This window comes from Amphiprion ocellaris, chromosome 7, assembly GCF_022539595.1.
Source record: "Amphiprion ocellaris isolate individual 3 ecotype Okinawa chromosome 7, ASM2253959v1, whole genome shotgun sequence".
Classification (NCBI taxonomy): Eukaryota; Metazoa; Chordata; class Actinopteri; family Pomacentridae; genus Amphiprion; species Amphiprion ocellaris.
This window is the reverse complement of record NC_072772.1, coordinates 30,792,151-30,811,154: the sequence shown is the minus strand read 5'-3', so window position 1 is coordinate 30,811,154 and position 19,004 is coordinate 30,792,151. Positions and strand designations below refer to the sequence as shown.

At 42.1% G+C, this 19,004-nt stretch overlaps 1 protein-coding gene across 10 annotated transcripts in view; it reads right to left on the bottom strand.

Annotated features, from left to right (window-relative positions):
• nectin1b (nectin cell adhesion molecule 1b) overlaps positions 1–19,004 on the bottom strand; it is a 156,236-nt gene that overhangs the window by 76,866 nt on the left and 60,366 nt on the right. The window contains exon 6 of one of the 10 annotated variants that reach the window (XM_023280481.3): positions 1,615–7,986. The exons of the other annotated variants lie outside the window; for them this stretch is intronic. Within the exon in view, the coding sequence (XP_023136249.1) occupies positions 7,481–7,986 (506 nt within the window). The 3' untranslated portion in view covers positions 1,615–7,480. Of the gene's footprint in view, positions 1–1,614; positions 7,987–19,004 lie in introns of those variants that run through there. 10 annotated transcript variants of the gene reach the window in all.

Here is a 19,004-nt window from a genome sequence, read left to right as displayed (position 1 = left end):
GATTATCACGGAGATAGAGTTTGGTTTGGAGTAAAGTCAAGACTTAGGAGAAAGTAGCAGTATGGATATGAGATTTTTTTAGTTTTATATAAACAAGACTCTCCACTGTAAACTCATGAGAACAAAAACTTGGCTTCTGGATGTTGGTGGTCAAATCCAGCAAAATGTCCAAAACTAACACTCCATTAGAAACACTCTTTGGTTATATTAATAGAGCTCCTCATATATTTTGCGTTATACATTTATGTAAATCCGACACATGCTTCCTGCTGTGATTAAGCAGCATGCAGTATAGCATAGCAGCACTCAGGCTACATTACATCCTACTGAGACCACATGACTGTATGATGCAATAACATATTACTGCATTAATAGGTGCTGTTGCTTAAGCACCACGCTGTGCATGCAGGTTTCTGATTGCCTGGTAGGTGTCCAGTAAAATCTATGCTGTGGTCTGTTATATAGAGGGAACAGAGCATGTAGCTGCATAGTAATCTGTAGGAAGAATAGCTACAAGATTGAAGCTTCATGCAGAGTTACTGGTTGATTTACACTGGCGGGAAAGACTATATATAAACCAAATATGGGAGAAATGGATGATAGTGTGAACACGTTGCCATTATATTGGTGCTTAAAGAAGGTACATCAAGAGGAATTTCACATTTGTAATGTTTAACATGCGATAATGTGTTGCATTAATCACAAATAATAACTAAAAGTATAAAAAAAGGGTTAAAGCAAAAGGAAAATGAGCATTTGCAATTTTTGTACAACAGTTTGGGAAAATAAGACATTTATGACACTCTTAAGTTTATTATTTTACATTTTAAATGTAATTTACGTTTAAATTTTAAAATCTAGACATTTTTCAAATTATCTATTGCTTTAAAAGGATGTTCTTTTATAATGTCTTATTGTTATTGCACAGCTCTGCAAATAAACTCTAGAATCTAAAAAGTAACAGCTGATGCAATGTTACGTCGCAAATATTGCCGTCTACTTTAGTTATTACACACCAAAATTACAATATTTAGGGGTGATGCACTTTCTTCAAACATCAGTGTACACAGAAGACGGTAAACTCCTGTTTTTCTAGTCTATTGTCTGCATGTTAACAGTGTTGCTTTAGTGATTTCATGTCTGTCAGCGGATCCACAACCTCAACAACCACTGGACCGATAGCATTAAATCCTGTACAAACGTTCTCGTCAAGATAAATGCCGATGATTCTTTAACATTTCTTTTGGAAATACCTGCAATAAATAACATCCTATCGGCCTCAGGTGTGTTTTGTGCCTAGTGATAAATCATAGCAACATGCTAATCTTTGATGTGGAGCACGATAAACCAGCAGACGACGGCGTTCTCTGCATGTTAAGTTCAGTTTCTGGCTCCAGACTGAGTCTAGACACTTCAGAATATTAACCTGCCTCCCTTCTAAATTTAATATTACACATATTTTCTCTTTTAACACATCTACAGGACATTAACTTTGAGTGAAAATGTAATTACAAACCTCTGTGATGGAGGAGTTGGCTGAAGGCTGCGTGTTAACAGACTGTGTTCGAGAAACTTTAACTACTTGAAAAATGTTTAACATGAGAGCAAAACGTGTCCTTTATGGTAACACAGTTCTTTTTTTATTATTATGGACAACCCAAATGTAACCTCAAAGTGTACACATTGAAAACAGGTAGAAAACAAGAGCAAAAAAACAAAACAAACAAAAATAAACAGATCTCTAGAAGCCATGAACAATTTGTTTATCCCCAAAAATAAAAAAGTTATCAGAAACGGGTGCATTGAACAAACTGTGGTGACAGAACAATGCTCTTTTTTTTTGTTTCTTTTTTTGTTACAGGTTGACACAGGTAAGGTTGCTGGGTCTTTTTGATAACAATATTTAATGGGAGAACATTTCATAATGCGACTTACACAGCAGAGTCCACTGAATATAGATTCTACAGAGACACAGTCATTTGAAGAAATCACATATTTTACCCCCTTACGCAGGTTCTGTATACAAACTGGCCTCCAGGCTACAAACTAATGCAGCTAAAAGCCGCTAACTGATCGATGAGGAAAACTCCCCTCCTGTATCCAGCCCAATGAATTGCTTGTGCATACAGTATGTCCATTAACCATTTAATCACTGGAGTTTAATGACTCATGCTATTGGCTGTATGTGTGCTTTCTTCCGGTCATTCGGATCGATCATTTCTCCCCAATTCTCGGCTTATTGGCAGCTCGACAATTCACAATAGCAGAGTTTCTTGCAAATTTAAGACTCCAATCCAGAGTTTAGCTAACTGACTCCTGAAAGATGATACTCAAAATTGAAAGGCAAAATGATTCATTAGAAAAAAAAAATCTCATCAACTCATGGGGCTGCATTATTGAAGTACTGGAGACTTATTCAGCTTCAAATACAATACTCGTCTGAACTTATTAGCACCATAAAATAGGAAATTATAAAGCCAAAAAATAAAAAATAAAACACACTAATCTACATAAACCATGGCAGGCACTGTCTGATCATTTTTCACTATAGGCATTGTAGTCTTTAACACTCTGATAGCATAATTTGTATTCTCTGATTTCACACTGTGTTGAATGGAGTGGCATCACATACCGTACGAGGTGCTTTAGCAAACTCGCTTTTGAATTTAGGGCCCATGAGGAACACTTTCTTTTTTAAACAAAAATCCAGCCATATTTCATCCTAAAAAAGTACTTTGATAGAGGAAATGTTGTAGAATTCCACTCGCGGCTCTGTTAGGAGGAGAAAAAACGAGACGGCCATGCATGTTAAAAGCCTATGTGCCATCAAAGCCCCTTGGGCTACAAAAGGCTCTTTTAGCAAATGGATGGCAACAGCTGCAAACTCTGGGCTGTTCTTAATGTGCACGGTGCAGATGTCTGCACTTGAGTCCCACAGTCTGAGACAGATCTGTCTGGCTCTACACTGGGCCTCTCTCATCATATCACTGTAGCTTCATTAAGCACTGAACTCAATATCAGCATCTGCCTGGCAGTTTTTACTCTCCAATTAAAGCAAAGAGAGAAAAAAACACACCAAAAGCTACAGTGATAACCATCAAAGACTTTTGTTATATACTGTATGTATCCTTTTATCTCTCTCATTTTAGCCTCACATGAAATGATCTGTACTAAACCGTGACCCTTTTCAACTTTTTCTCAGTGGTGGAAGCTGGATTGACACCAAAAAAAAAAGGTAAAATATTGTCAGACATTACCGAATATTGTTTGATTCATTTTTAGCGTTAGATTCGTGTCATGCTCAGGTTCAAAAACCGGAGCAAACAATGGAGGCAACTGCGGCTACATCCAAAGGGAATCGTCCTGCTGCTGTCTCTGTAGTCTTTTCGCTTCTGATTACTGGATGCTGCGATGTAAAACTGTGGATCTGCTAATGGCTGGATGCCTGCACACGCTCCGGAGAGGGCTGACCAAAAAGAATTTTGTTCTGGTAGCAGAACTATATAATCTGGATTTCTACGTTATGTTTGTTAAATCAGATATTTTTTAATTTTTTTGCAATATTATTTATTTTCATGTCTTACACTTAAGGCTCACAACATAGTAATTAATGAAAAGTAAAGCCAAATAAGCACTTGTATGAGGCGACAGACATACATCACTGATAAAAGCTGCTTGGAGGGGGGAAAAAAGCTGCATTTACAAAATCAACACAGAGTGATAAGGAATGCAGACATGAACCATATTCAATCCGATAACACACATCTATCCAATCAGTGAACTGGGACAGAACGCTTGTTGACTACTGAACTCATTTAATGCTTAAAACAAATACAAGTTACTTCACTGGGTCATCACAATTGAACAAGAGATTTTTTTCTTTTTTTCGTATTTGTAACACCCTCAGAAATATACATTCACATGGCTGCATACAGACAAGTTCTCTCTTTTGAGTTTCTTTCAAATAACTCGACAATAAATTGACAAACTGTATGCGTCACCCTCCTTGTTATGACAGTGAAGCCACTACCGGCATATTAAAAATGTACTAGAGGAGCATTTTTAGGTGGGACTTTGGAAATAAGCTATGCATCAACTTCATCTATCCATCATCGAGTCTCCATGTTTGCAGTCAAAATAGGTATATTTTACAGAACAGGGTCCCTACACAGTTGTCCCTAAATTAACCCTCACTATAATCTCAACCTTATGTACAGTATTTACAGTGGAATGTTGAACATACTGAATACAAAAAAGTAGATTAGGATGGAATGAAGTTACAGTCAGTATTACAAAATAGAAACTCATAACACCCCAACGACATGAAGATAATGTTTACATCTACTGGTGTACAGGATGGCGACTCGAAACTGAAAGGTTTTTCTCTCTCCCACATGTCTGAGAAGCAAATGTGGCAGTGGTTCCATAATGGATGCAGAACAATGTCAGATGAAGCCTTGAAGTTGTGCTTTGAAAGGGGGTAATCTCGATTAATTTAAATGTACAAGCATAATATACTTTCCTCTGGATTTCAATAGTTGTGCTTAGAAAAAAATCAGCAACTAAGCTGCAAAAGTTAGATCTCTTTAGGGCGATGCTCTGCTAGGTGGGATTAAGTGCTGTATCGCCATTTAGCTAGCTAACCTCAAAATGCAGCTTCTAAGAGATCAATTGATTTATAGATCAAGTACAGATATATTGCTGGGGGCGATTAACATCCCCACTGCACTAACTCAAATTCACCACAAGTAAACAACCATCATTTATCTGATAGATGTTTGCAGCCCATGTTATGGTTCACCACTATTCATTGTGATATTCTGGGCATGAAAACGATGGAGCAGCGTCTAGTTCAGACTACGTCATGTCTCCTAGAGTTTGATAGGCACTGAATGCGAGAACAAAAAGTAGCAACGTGCTTTCCATATGTTCGATGTGACGATATAAAAACTGAGAAGTTACTGCAAAGCCATTCATCTGCAGGCGAACAAGAAACTACAAAATCGCAAGTTGCTTTTGCGGCGCTAAAAGCAGCAACCGCGCTACTGTCGTTTTAGCTTTCTCCCTCTGAAACCTTCGGAGGCGAACCTCATGTATCACTCCGTGGTGGATACATGCAACGAAAACAGAAAGAAGGCTGTCGAAAATGAAACCGTCTACACTGAAATCAATAGGAAACCGAACTAAACTGAGATTTTTAATGTGATATTTCCCACTTTTATGATGTTAATTTGCATTGAAAATACAATATAGTTTGAGGCTCATGATTAACATGCTCATCTAAAAACATACAGTAGACAAGCATGGACTGTAAAACATTCACATCTCGAGCCGGCAGAGAGATCTGCTCTCACCGAGATGTCATTTTTTTCATCTTTATTAATATATATATGTATATATATATATATGTATATTTATATACCTTTTTGTGTGTTAACTGCAATATTGTTACTGGGTACTGTGCACCCACAGACTCATACCTCTGTCAATACTGACGACACTCACAAAGTGCCATCTTTTGAGCTGGAAATGAGGACAAACACACTGGAATTGATAGAAAAAAGAGCAACATGTGCACTTCCACTCCCACACAAAGAACATGCATAAAATAAGGCTTAATACAGTATTTATATTGTTCAGAGCCAGTCAGATATGTCGTTTACATCCACAGATTTACTCCAATGCTTCTGGTATATCCGATTTTTCACATTGAGCTCTTTTTTAAAAATCTTTTTCTGTTTGAAGCAAATGCATTTCGGTGATTGTGTAATGGACCTCAGTGCTGAGGACAGAAACAAGTCATTTGCTATGCTAGCATCCACTGGCACTTGTTAACAGCAATTTTAAAAACAGATATATATATATATATTTATAAAACGCCTGCGGACAGGGTCATTTTTTATCCCCGCGAGCAGATTCAGATGCCAACATTAAAGAAAAGGACAACTGTTACTTTAAAATCACCCAACAAAAAGAAAAAAACGAATGGAAAATCATTTTAGAAAGGAAAAAAAAGAACAAAAACATCATGAAAGCAGCAGGTGACTTATTATACTCCAGCATTGCCACCATAATCTCTTTTTTTTCAATTCCCTTTACATGTTAAAACGATTTTTCTCTGTACATGTAAATAAAAAGCATCGCTTGACATTTTTCTATCTGTGTCCTTTGTGTCCATGGATGACTCCTCAGAGAAAATGCTGTTGATGTAAGCCAATTCTTCAGCAACACAGTCACAATTACAAAAGGAGAGACACAGTCATTATTGGGAAATTCCTCAGACACTTGATAGAAAGAAAAAAAAAAGAAGAAGAAACAAACATGACAATATGACAGCTCAACAGAAATAACAGACATTTCATTATAGTGGTAAGATTTTGCGTACACAGGTCGACCTGTTCAAGTGACAATCACGACATTTCAGAGCATTATTAGACGTTTCCCTGTGACCAAATGTTTTCTGGACATGATTGCGATGTACCACTGAAAAGTAGAAATTACTGTGTGTGCTAAAATTGCAGCCCTTCTCTGCCACCCTATTTTGCTTCACCGATAAGGGCATGTGTGAAATTTAGTTTAAAAAAAAAAAACAACAACATGAAAACACTGGATATTTATCTGTTACTGCCATGTCCACACCGCTCAGTAGACCGACTCCCTCTCAGTAAAGATACAAATCAAACACATGAGCATGTCTTTGGAAAACAGCAATAACACATCTGCTTTTAATGCTGCAAATATATGAAAACGAGTAATTCCTTGTATGCTCCACCCCCACTGAGAAACAGGAGAAATGACACAGGTCTGTGTTTTTTTTCTTTCTTTCCGTCTTCCTTTGTCTAAAACATTTGACCACAAAGCCACAAACACGTAGAAACTCCACCTGTAATTAATGTCACACATTTAACTCTCAACTCTCTGCTCATTTAAAAAAAAAAAGTCATACAAAAAAAGGCATCATAAAAGTAACAAAATGGAAAAAAAAAACAACAACAAATCGTACATCCAGTGTAGGACTTTCACAAATGTGCTCAGCAAAACCTCAACCTGCTGTCTCTTTTTATACATTTAGTACATTTATAACATGAAAAAAACACACAAAAAAGAAGAATACACCAGTATCGATCAACCAATCACCTCCCTACTAGTCGGGTGAGTCCGTTTACATACCTTAGTTTGTATTCTTTGCCCACTCGCCTGATGGAATGGATACCAATGCTGTCATGTTGAGACGTTGATGTTGCTAGCACTTTAAATAGACGCTCGGTTTTTCTAATTGAGATTAGTTGGATGGGGGTCTGATATGGGGGGAAGTCGGGGGGAGGAGGGGGGTTAACTAGGTCGACCAAAAGAGGGGTGACGGTGCAGCTTTGACAGATGTGAGGGTCAGGGTCGTGGATGGAGGTGAAAGGGTGCGGTGGAGGTGATGCAGGTAGGTGGGGGGACAAAGGGCTGTTTGGTTTGGTTGTTTCACATGCCACTACACATACCACTCTTTCTTAGAAATGACAGAGCCATCGGTTTGAGAGATCATATCGTCGGCTATTTCAGGTTCAGGGTCATACTGGAAGGCCAGAGTCCGCTCGTCATAATCTCGGCTCTCCCCTTCATCCACAGTGAAATAGGGCCTCTTCAGGTCCTCTGCTTCGGCGTCAAAATCGCGCTCGCCGGCCTCGAACCCTCCGGTGCTGCCGATCTGGGCGGGCTTCTTCTCGTCGTCCGAGTCGTCCGGGTACTGCAGGTTCTTGGGGATCGGCGGGTGAGCGGGCAGCCCGCCGGCCTTGCTGTAGCCGTTTCCGAACACGTGTTTCTTGGTGCTGTAGTCTCCCTTGAAGGTGCGCTGGCGGCGGCGCAGGAATACGAAGAGCAGTATGGCCGCCACACCCAACAGGGCTACTCCCCCCACGGCGCCCCCGATGGCGGCGCCGGCATTGTGCGGCTCCTGCGGGATCTCATCGCCCTCATTTGGCTGGTTGTTAGGGATTTCTGGGTAGGAAAAGACAGATGGAAGGGAGTGTGTCAGTGCTCTGGTGGGAGGAGGTGCGTTTGTGCAGGTGCAGATTTTTTTTTTTTTTTTTTTTTAAGGAAAGATGAAGTAAGGGAGACAAGGACGGAAAAGCAGAGGGGAAAGGAAGGACCCACGACGACCCCCAACCCCAAACCCAACCACAGGAGCCTTCACCGACTCTGTGGCAAGGCTTTTAACAGTCGCATGCAAGAAAGAAATAAAGAGCCAGTCCAGCACACAAAACCATCAAAGAGTAAAATGACTGAATACATTAAAGTGAATGGAGCTTTGTCAGCATGCATTAACCATCGTTCCCTCTGTTTGGAAGGAAAATGAAACATTTTAATAAGAAAACGGTGCATGAATTAATTAATGCGAGCTTTCGGTTAAGAAATTCAACTTTCAAACAAGTCAGAGTGAACAGACTGAACGTTGCACTTGCAGTCCAGTCCAGCACAAAGTAGTACAACAAGACATCTTCATCATCAGCGTGGTGGTAATGAAATGAAAGAGCACTGCCAGAGATGATTATCATCAGCCAAGCATACACAGCCACAATGCATCGAGCGAGCCGGTAAACATGAAGCCCTTTCATTCAGGCAGCAGAGCGCACAGCGAGAAACAGCATATGCTTCCAAGAGAAAAAATATATATTATTCAGTAAGGACAGTGGAGAAAAGAGAGAAAATTATCAAATGAGTCATAGACGAGAATCTAATGTAGAAGAGAGTGAATAAGACTAATGGCCTCATAGAGGCAATAACTAAGATGCCAGAAAGAGTCTGAAGGCGAAGAGTACGTTTACTCAACGCTGTTCGGTTAAATCCACGATGACACTGTATGTGGAACCGAGCAGAGCCTCCGTTTTAGAGAGCACAAAGCACAGGAAGAGAAGACTCAGGTACAGTAAAGCTAAGCAATGAGAGCGATGTCCTTTACACGAACATCTTCACTTAAAACCAAATTTTTAAAAAAAGAAACGTGCAAAGCTCCTCGGAGCAAAGAGACAGAAGAGACTTTTATCTTAAATATGATCAAAGCCTGGAGGCGCTGAGGGAGTGCTGGGGTAAACCTGCAGAGCAGAGGCACCTTTAACTTCAATGGTTGATCCTCAACAGGAAGGTAAGGAGAGAAACAACAGAGTTACACCATCTACTGAGCAAATGGCGTGGCAGAGGACTGGAAGAACAAAACATAGTAGGGAGCAAAACAGGGCAAACTAGATGCAACAAGCCAAGACGAATCGGGCGATACACAGATAAGATTTACTGCTTTTCATACTACTTATGTACTCTATCGTCTTTTGACACGATGACTACTGTTGTACTGCACTGTTACAAGCCTTTTATGACACATCAAAATGTAATCACCAGCACAAAAGGCTCTGATTTGACGAACATTTACACAAATAAACCGACAAATGACACCATGTCAGGGCTTGAATGTGGCTCATTTGCACAGATGGGGGTTTAAATGTAGTTTATGTATATATAAATGCACAAAGCATCACTGTTGTGGGCTGCTGGAACATAAAAGAGATATCAATATTGCAGAGAAATTATCGCATTGAAACTGCTTTGTGTTCCTTGGAGATAGTAAACTATCAGCGCAGCTACTCTCAAATACAATCGAATGCAAAAAAAAAAAAAAAAAAGAAAAGGCAGCAATCCTTGACAACCTCTGCCATCCTCATCATGCAAAACATAAGAGACAAATTTCCCACATAAGCAGAAAATCTTCCTCAAATCACTGCCCTAAACTACTGAATCAAAGCCAATGCACCTGATTGAAGCTGCTCTTCAGTGGGAATGATAAATGTGAGTATAATTCAGGTATGAAAGGATGGTACTGGGTAGACAAAAAGAAGAGCTAAGAAGCTAGTGAAGCCTTCCTCCCTGCTTTAATTACAATGGCGCTCTATCGGTGAAAACGGAGAGACCTCCCAATCACCGCCGCTCTCCTCAGCTGCTCTTCCTTCTGCGCTCTTTCTCCCAGGGCCGGCAGCAAAGCTCTCCAATTTCTAAAGCGGTGCCGGGCACAGTCTCAAATATCAGCTCAGGTTTTAATCTGACCACCTAATGGGATTATTCAGACACAGGCCTTCATTACACACATCAATGAGACAGCAGAGCCAGGTCACCCCTGCTAGAGAACACATCCTCCCACCAAGTCCAGGGAGGGGTGAAAATCCTCAAGAATTGAACGAGAGGGGAAAACAGTCTCCTGTAATCCTCTCTTCTACCCTTCACTGCCCTCCTCTGCTAGGATCTGTTTTTGCTCTCGTCGGAGCCCTTTATTCAATCTTAATTCGGCAGATTTTTTCTTTTTCACCCTGCCTTTCTAAGGTTACCAAAACCCCACATTTACCACCATTTAAAGAGGTGAAGAGCACAAAGTTGGACCATGTAAACCACGGAAAGATGCCTTCAAAGGTGATCTCCGTCCCTATAAAGGATCAAGTGACACTACCGCTTGACACCTGCACTTCAAGGATGTGAATGTCAACGCCAGTAACGAGTGCAGAACGATTCATTGTCCGTACAAACTACAGACATGAAAGCAGTTGTAAACATGTGGGTATTTTTGTGGCTTTTTTTGTTGGCCGGTGCATCCAACCCAGAGGAGCAACAAAAGGAGGTTTTCTAAAGGAGTTATTTGGCACTAGAATGGGAATAGAGGGGAGATAGAAGCTCAGAAACACCAGGAATTACTCATCAGATCACTGAAAGCAGTGTAGGAGCACCTCCTCCAGCTTTCATTTTGCAATTCTAAAAGGCATGTTGGCGAAGAGGGCCTCCTGTTCGTATCCCTCCGCAAGGTCACACCGCTGGCCTTGTGTGCACATGAAGATAACAAAATAGCAAAAGAAAATATATATTCTCCAGCACGGCAGCTTTGTCTAACCCACGCCCTCCGTGAATGGATGTGATATTACAGTGGCTACGGTGCAAACTAATCACATTACGGACACAATAAAAGTAAAAATGGTACGTGTTTGACAGCACTGAGGAGGGAGGAGGCGTCCCACTAGCATTAGCCCTCACTACTCCTGCCAGCAGATAGATAAAGAAGATCTCAGCAGCACAGAACAACAATCCTGACACTGTTCCAGGTGACAAATGTCTATTAGCGCCACCGTGGAAAACCTGAAGTTGCAGCTGCTAAAATGCACCATTTAGATTAATAGCTGGGCAGGATGTGCTATGAAAGGCTATAATTCAATCCGGACACGTGATAGATGCGTACAGGTAATGAATAACGAAGCACTGCAGCTATTTTAGCGCTACAACCGCACTGTTTTGTATTGGATTAATCATGCTGTTCTGAACGGTCACATCTGACTTGATCGAGTGGATGATTTAGTGCCGGCAAACATCTTAGCGACAAAATCTGCTTCCCTCACAACCCGACGAGTGTTCTTCGTCTGAGTCACTTGTTTAAAACAGAAATGGGTCTTTAAAAGAAACAAATGGTAAACAAATTTGACGCCACTAGATATCCTGTGGCGGAAATGAATTGAGGCTTCAGGTTTGTGTTTTAGTGTACGCCTCGGTGCAAAAACAACCAGCAGACGCAGTGAACGTTCAAAGATACCGAAAGGAAAAGGAATGTCTGAAGCAGAAGGGGGCTTTAAAGTAGAGAGAAACTGTTTCACAACTCTGTCCTGCAGGTACTGTTTCTGGGTGTGCTCCAGTCATGTCAGCACATGAAGAAAAGAAGGAGGAGAGAGACAGGTACAAACATTCCTGAGACTTAGCGCAATCACTTGGACAAGGTTATGACAGAGGCTGGGAAAATGGGAGAGGATTTCAAAGAGTGCTACTGGGAGTGGTGTTTTAATATGACTAAATGAGGAACAAGCAGCACACAACAGAAGATGAAAAGAAAATAGAGGGCTACTCTAAGAAGTTGAGAGGTTGGCAACAAGGAAGGAGGGGAAAAAGATGGAAGATGGAGCCTCTGAGAGGGTTGGGGAGTGACGGCAGGAAATAAAGAACGGCACAATGAGCGAGTGGGGACAATCGGAGAAGACACATTAATTCAGTGATTTCAAAGATCCTCATTACTCCCCTGTCTGAATTTGCCAGTGGTTGTGAAGTCATGGAAATGTAATGCTGCCACGACGAATAAAAAGCTCATCACTGACAGGAATTTAACATGCTGCCTGGGGAGTCGCAGCTGAGGCAAATCTCTTTTCCACCATATTGCGTTATTCCCTTTCAACATCTACCATTTTGCCCTGTTTGTCAACATATATTTTTTTCGCTATCGCTGATTTTACAGGAGCATAAGCTCACCTCACATGTAGGTAAATGCCACTTATGCCATTAAAACCCCTCATTCAAATTCAATTCCCCGTCCAAAAAAAAGAAAAAAAATGCACAAGAAAGCATGGGATGTGCTGGAGGAGATAATGCCGGCATAAAAAAACGGTGATGTTTGTGTGAACATGCACAAACTCGGCTCGTGTGTTCATCTCCCTTCAGCAGAAACTAATCTCTGTGACTTTTTACTGGTGACCGAGGATTCACTGGCAGCCCGTCTGCCAGACACCGACGGTGATTTACAGCCGAAATAAACAATAATCCTGACTGAGCAAATTAGAGCGAGATATTCCCACATGGAGGACGTGTTTGAAAGTGCTGGAAAATTCCTCCCTTTGGTGATAGAATATTTGTGCAACAGGGGTGGCGATAGTAATCTTTAATGCACCTTTAATGAGGGACGCATGCATCCGAACAACGCTGTGCTTTTAAAAAAAACAATGTTTGCTTTGCTATCCTGCACGTGGGTGTGGCGGCTGTAAGGACGAGTTATTGGGTCAGCAGACATGCAGCGCGCAAATCTGCATATTAGTGCATGTTAAGCCAGGGGAGGTCGAGGGCACTGTTTGGTTACCACAGCTTTGGGTTTTTTTTTATCTCTGTGTTGTTATTTTGGAGCCGTGTGTGTAACGAGTGAATCACCACAGCATCAGCATCAGCAGCAGCAGCAGCAGCCCAGCCGCCAGTGGTCAGACCCTGGGACAACGTCTGACCTACTTCATCTCAGGGAGGCGTGACAGATCCAACACCACACGGGTGGACGACGAGGAGGAAGAGGAGGAGGACGGAGGGGAGGTGAGCGGGGCCGAAGGGTCCTCGGGCCAGTCCCCCCCTGCTCCATCTGTCCGCCACATCCCTCTCCTCTATGAGCACATCCTCTGGAGAGCCGAAACAGCAAGCCATGCAGAAACAAATGTTAAGATAAATCACTACGATCTCAGCTGCTCTGCTCTCACGCGCTCTCCCCTGGTGACATTTGCATTTCACTCTTCCAGCCGGGCTATCTCTTCTTCTCCAAAAAAAAAAAAAAAAAACACACACAGACACACACAGGGAGCATCCCCCTCCTTTCCTCCATTTTATGCAAAAACGAGTTACACTGTCTTCCCCCCTCGGTGCTTTCCCCCAGCAGAGGCTTTATGGAGCGGCCTGTGCTGTGTGAGCGAGGGAGCCTCCCATGCTAATGTCTCATTTGGATAATGAGGTGTGATCTTGGCAAGATCTGAGCAGACCCTCCATCCATCCCTCCCTGTAGCGAGGACACGGGGGCTGGGAAGTTACTCCGTCGAGCCGGAGACACAAATCCTTCCAGGCTAGTGGATGCCGAAGCAGAAGGTTCAAGCAGGAGACCATAACGCTGAAGGTGCTTCTCAACCTGTCTGACAGGGCGCATCTACTTGATGTTAGAGTTTAATAATCTACAAGATATACACATGTGGCCTTTGCATCCATGAATAATGCAGGCGGCGGTGTGAGAAGGCGACGGTGGGATGTGCGATGGCGCACAGATTGAGACAGACTCCACCATGACAGGCAAAGACAAACAAATTTCACATAGCTAGGGGAGGCTTTTGCAGAGCTGACATCATAATGTCTCTTGTCTGTGTCAGAGAAATGAAAGAGACAAATGGCTGCATGGAGCGGCACCGCTGTTAGATGTCAGCAATATATGGTGCGTTACTTGTTTTATTCAAGGATGTTCTCGCCGCAGTCTCGCAAGCTTTATTACACGTAGCGATCAGCGCATTACCACGGCGAGAAAACCGACAGATCCCGCAGTGACGCAGAGACCATCACGCCTGTTTCACAGCTGATAAAAACAAAGCATTCCATCAACACCTACTGTTATTTACAGTCACGATGGGCGACAGGAGGTGTTTCCTTAATCACGAATACAGGGGAAAGTTTCAATCCTCTGTGTGGGTTCACTTCTTTTGAAGTCACTGTGAACCATTTGGGGTGATTTTTGGCCCTGGCAGCCACTATAAACTTTCAGTTACAAAGTCTCCTTTTAACCTTCTGAACCCCAGCAGAGCTGCTTTTTAAAAAATCACCAAAATTACACCAGTTATCAGAGCCTGAAACTGTAAATACAGAGAGAATCATCAGCTTTTGAACTTTCCGATTGTCCTTGAACTACTCGTCCGTGCTACAAATCTAAGCTCACTTTATTCCTCATGTTTCATTTTGAAAACAGCCAAAAATAAAAGACAGGAAGCCATTAGTGACAAAAATATATTGGCTTCTCTGCTGAACTGGGTTGAACTGCAGGCTGTGTTTACACAGAGCAGAAAGGAGAAAGGTATGGAAGCAAATTAATAATGTAGATAGTACTACTGTAATATGTAGTGTCACCATTATTTTTAATATTGGAAACACCTGTGGACACTTGGAATGTTTTTTACCCATTCTTTAAATGTTGAGTTTTTTTTTGTCATAATAGTTTTATTATACTGCACAGAAGACAGTTTTACAATCTCTCTCCTTCTAGCCATGGTTGTGTTGTTTCTATAGAGTTGCAGAACTTTACATTGGAGTAAAAAATGAGCCCACAGTGAGTAAAAATATGACAGGAGCAGAAAACAGTTGGTGTTCAGAGGGTTAAGTGATGCATCTCTTGTTAAAACATTCCAAACTAACAGGCTATCAAGGTGAGCAGATGTATAATTTAATAGGATAACAGAACATTTAAAATTTCATTTCCATGGATCTACAAACCATTCATGTCAGACAACAGAAGAAACCAGAAAATTAGTTAAAAAAAAAAAAAAAATCTTGTAAAATGTAGATTAACGAGCCTGATACCTGTATAATAAAGGATAAATGCCAAATGAATTTCTAATTGTAACTTCAGCCATAACACCACAACAGTAAAATGCATTCAGTTCAAGCTGTAATGAGTTTTAGGGCAATTATAACATCTAATTTCAGCTCAGAGTAACATCTTCTGCTCAATGATTTATGTTTATGCTGAGAAAGCTCCCTCTGCCACTGCCAAGTACCCAACTGCCGCTTTCCTGCCAACCTGGTAGCAAACATTAGGAATCATTATATAGATATAGTCAATGTTCTTGAGAATGGCCTCATTTGCTGCCATCGGTTACACGGAAGCCAATGAAATTAAAGTGAGAGTGGTAAACAAACAGCAAAAAAAAAAGAGGTCCACATAAGTGCTGCTTTCAAGCATCTCACCAGAACTGTGTCTCAACACGTCGCATATCATCCAGCTGCGAGACTCGGAGGATGGAGGAAGTGACAAGTGGTGAATAGCAGAAGTTGACACAGGCTGTTACATAAAGTCGTGCAAACAGCCTCCTGGCCTCTCGTCCACCTCTGCCTCTGCTCCCAGATGTTGTTTGCCTGGGAGCTCATTTCTGGAATCCACTTTACCTATTCAACTAAACTCCAAAAATTCAGACCCACTGAAGCATCTCCTCCAGTCACATGTTTATTTATTTATAATTCCGCCAGACTGTCAGTGTCGGATTCACCTCGTTCTCACCACGTGATTAAAAATTCTCCTCCCCCACCACCCCCCGCCTCTGCTCTCTAAACTTCATTTTCCCCACATGGGAGCCAACTATTGCTTGTTCAGGCAAGCGTGAACAGATGTCGGCACCGGTTGCCTGTGCTTACAGAAGGATCCATCCTCACGGTTTCTTGCTAAATTGAAGAGAACGCTCTCACTCCATCCAGTTTAACCCGAGTGGTAAAGCCCCCGTAGCAAAGCCTGCTGCACCTCTGCTCTCCAAAGCAGCTCGGTGCCACAAGCTCTGACAAAGGAGGATGAAAGTTAGCGCCGCTGAGCCGTAAGGGGAATCATCGAAAGGGTTCACGCACTAGCTGACCCTCTGGCTGATCTGATATCATCCTGCACAGCTGATCCTGCTAATATGGCAGGAATTATGCATTGTCTCTGACTCGGGCCGGCCGCTATCTCACACCGTTCTGTGGGAGAGTCAAGGGTAAAGCGGGTAAACAAATGCATTCTGTAGTATACATGCTGCTTGACAGAGAGCAAAATTTTCCCATGTGTCGCATTACTGTGCACTGCCAAGAATAAAACCACACTTGTGCTTTCTCAGGGGTGATAATGACATAATTGTAAGGCCGTCCTGACAAAACGGCCATTCATCACGCCTTTTAATGCGCTGGGAAGGGATTTAAGATGGTAGCATTGATTTGTTTCAAGCACAAAAAAACACGCTGTGACGGCGGAGAGGCTGATTATCTTAATGAAAGGCTGATTTTTTGCTGTTAAGTTGAGTTTTAACCACATTATTCAGCCCAGCTCTTCCTGTGGCTTCTCTCAGCTGCGGTGTTTTACAGGACTGACTGTTTGACTGGTATTCCTATTAGATGGTTAAAAGCTCAAAAATAACTTTCAATGCGGGGACGTTTAATTGTATCTGTTTTTTAATGTGGCCTCCGATGCCTGTTAGTAATTAGCTGATTAATCAGATCTGACGACTTGTCAAGTTTCTCTCAGAAGATTTCTGAACTGCATGTAAATGAGCGAGGTGTCTGCTAAGAGGCTCCATTACATGAAGCTCATCTCTCTTTGCTAGAGATCCCCTCCCTTTGCTCTCTTCTTTTTCCCTCAGATTTCCTCTTCTACCTTTTTTTTTTTTCCTGGGAGCGAGGATTGATTAAAACAGGAGAGTGGTTCATTAGATTCTGACAAGTGACACCATATCTGCGGAACACATGTCCTTGGAGAAAGCCGCTTTAGCCCATGCGACTTACCGTAGTCGATGCCATCTCCACGGCAAACACTATTCCCAAACTAATTGAAACAAGGTGCTCCGTGGCCCCTCGCTATCTAGCCGAGGTGACAGTTATGCAGCTCCCACGAATCTGTCCATGAAAACTGAGGAGCTTGATTAAAATGCGCTTTCCTTAAGTGCTCCATCAGTGTTGCATCCCAGTGTGAGAAAATAGCTTTTCTGTGATACAAACAAGTTGTCACGGACATTTTATCTTCCCTGACACTGGAAGCAGGGCTGTCTACCCGGCAGGTGTATATTGCTGTGTCAATCTAAAAATTAACTTCAAAATGAAAACAAAAAGCGCCAGCACCGAATCCATGCATAATGCAACTAGTTGTAGTGCATTTGAATAAATCTCAGCCTTGATGGTGACAAAACCATGCACAATGGTGGCATGACGACCCGATACATTGCTTATCTGTCATATTTGTCATCGCTCTGATACAGTTTACTGCAGGCTAAAAAAGATCAGCTACAATGTCTGAATTATTGACTCTATTAATACCCAACTTTCCTGAGAGCCTCTGAATCCAAACACCATTAAAATGAGCTTTTTAACAAGGAAAGGAGGCAGTTATTTCATGTTTGTCATTAATCGAGATATTGTCAGCTCTGGGTGAACAAATGTTTTGAAGTTATTGACTTGGGCGCCTTCCTTTTTCTGTGGAAAACACTCACTCAGGCCCAGTGCTGCAGCCTTGAACGGCAGCCAGCAGCGGGACTCTCTCACCTGCCACGTCTCAGACAGGCCTCTCTGAAGCTGTTGGGAGGCACAAAGATGCTCTTTGAAGTTAATGAAGCATCAGCATACTTCTTATACCTCCGCCACTGGGTCATTATGCACAGCCAATGTCAAGGCTGTGTGGAGCTCTTCAAAAAAACATTTGTAGGATATTAGCGTATCCCACCCCAAAGCTCACCTCTAACAGCGTTTTTATTCAACCTAACTGATGCAAACTCGACCGTAATGGCTTCCAAGCTGGAATATCTCTTTTGCATATATCTGTTGTGGTGGTGTGGTGTGGCGGTGAAAGAGTCAATGCTGACACATGCACGCATTAACATGGGAATAGGCTCGGATTTCACGACATCAGCAAAGAGCACCTAAGCATGTGCTGCCATAATGTATCCATGTTGCACCTGTGTGACACGCCAAAAGGGCAGGGCGGCTCTGTTCCTGTTTGTTTGCATCCTGAAAATAAAATGCCGATGTTTCAGATCAACTATAGCCGTTTGTAAGCTGTTCTGCAATTTGACGGGGCACCACGCTGCAGCCGAGCTGTACTTTAGGAGGAGAGGCTGGCTCTTCTCCCTTTAACTTGTCACTGTTACTATGGGAACTGGCAACATGCTTTTAAGACTCGTACGGCACCCTTTGGGAATGTATCCTTAACAGAAATCCAGGACGTTTGCCATAAAATAGCATAGAACAACACCTGGAGCTTGTAGCTCAGCCAGCTTATTACTACTGAGAGTATAAACAGACCACCAGAGTGCTGTGTGCCATTTAATATTCAGGGGATGTTATGGCAGTGGCGGTTAGTGTAACTCCAAATATCAAGGATGGATTCTTTCAGGGGATGGAAAAGTAACAATCATATTGTCAAGGAGAGAAAAGAAAATACACTACTTTAATGCATAATTATACGTCTTCAGATTGCCTATCACATAACAGCTGAGCGTATTTATTAGGGTAAACGTGCAGAGCGACAGAAAGGAACAAAGACGTCCTGCAGAGAACTGAGTGTTTCAAAATCAGTCATTACGTTTCCTTTAACCCGCCACCAAGCAATCTGCAAACCTCTAAATGTTAGAAAAAATATATACAAAAACAGCAAGAAAATGCTCAGATTGAAATCATGTGTGCAGGCAAACTGAACACACTCACATCGTGTACCCACG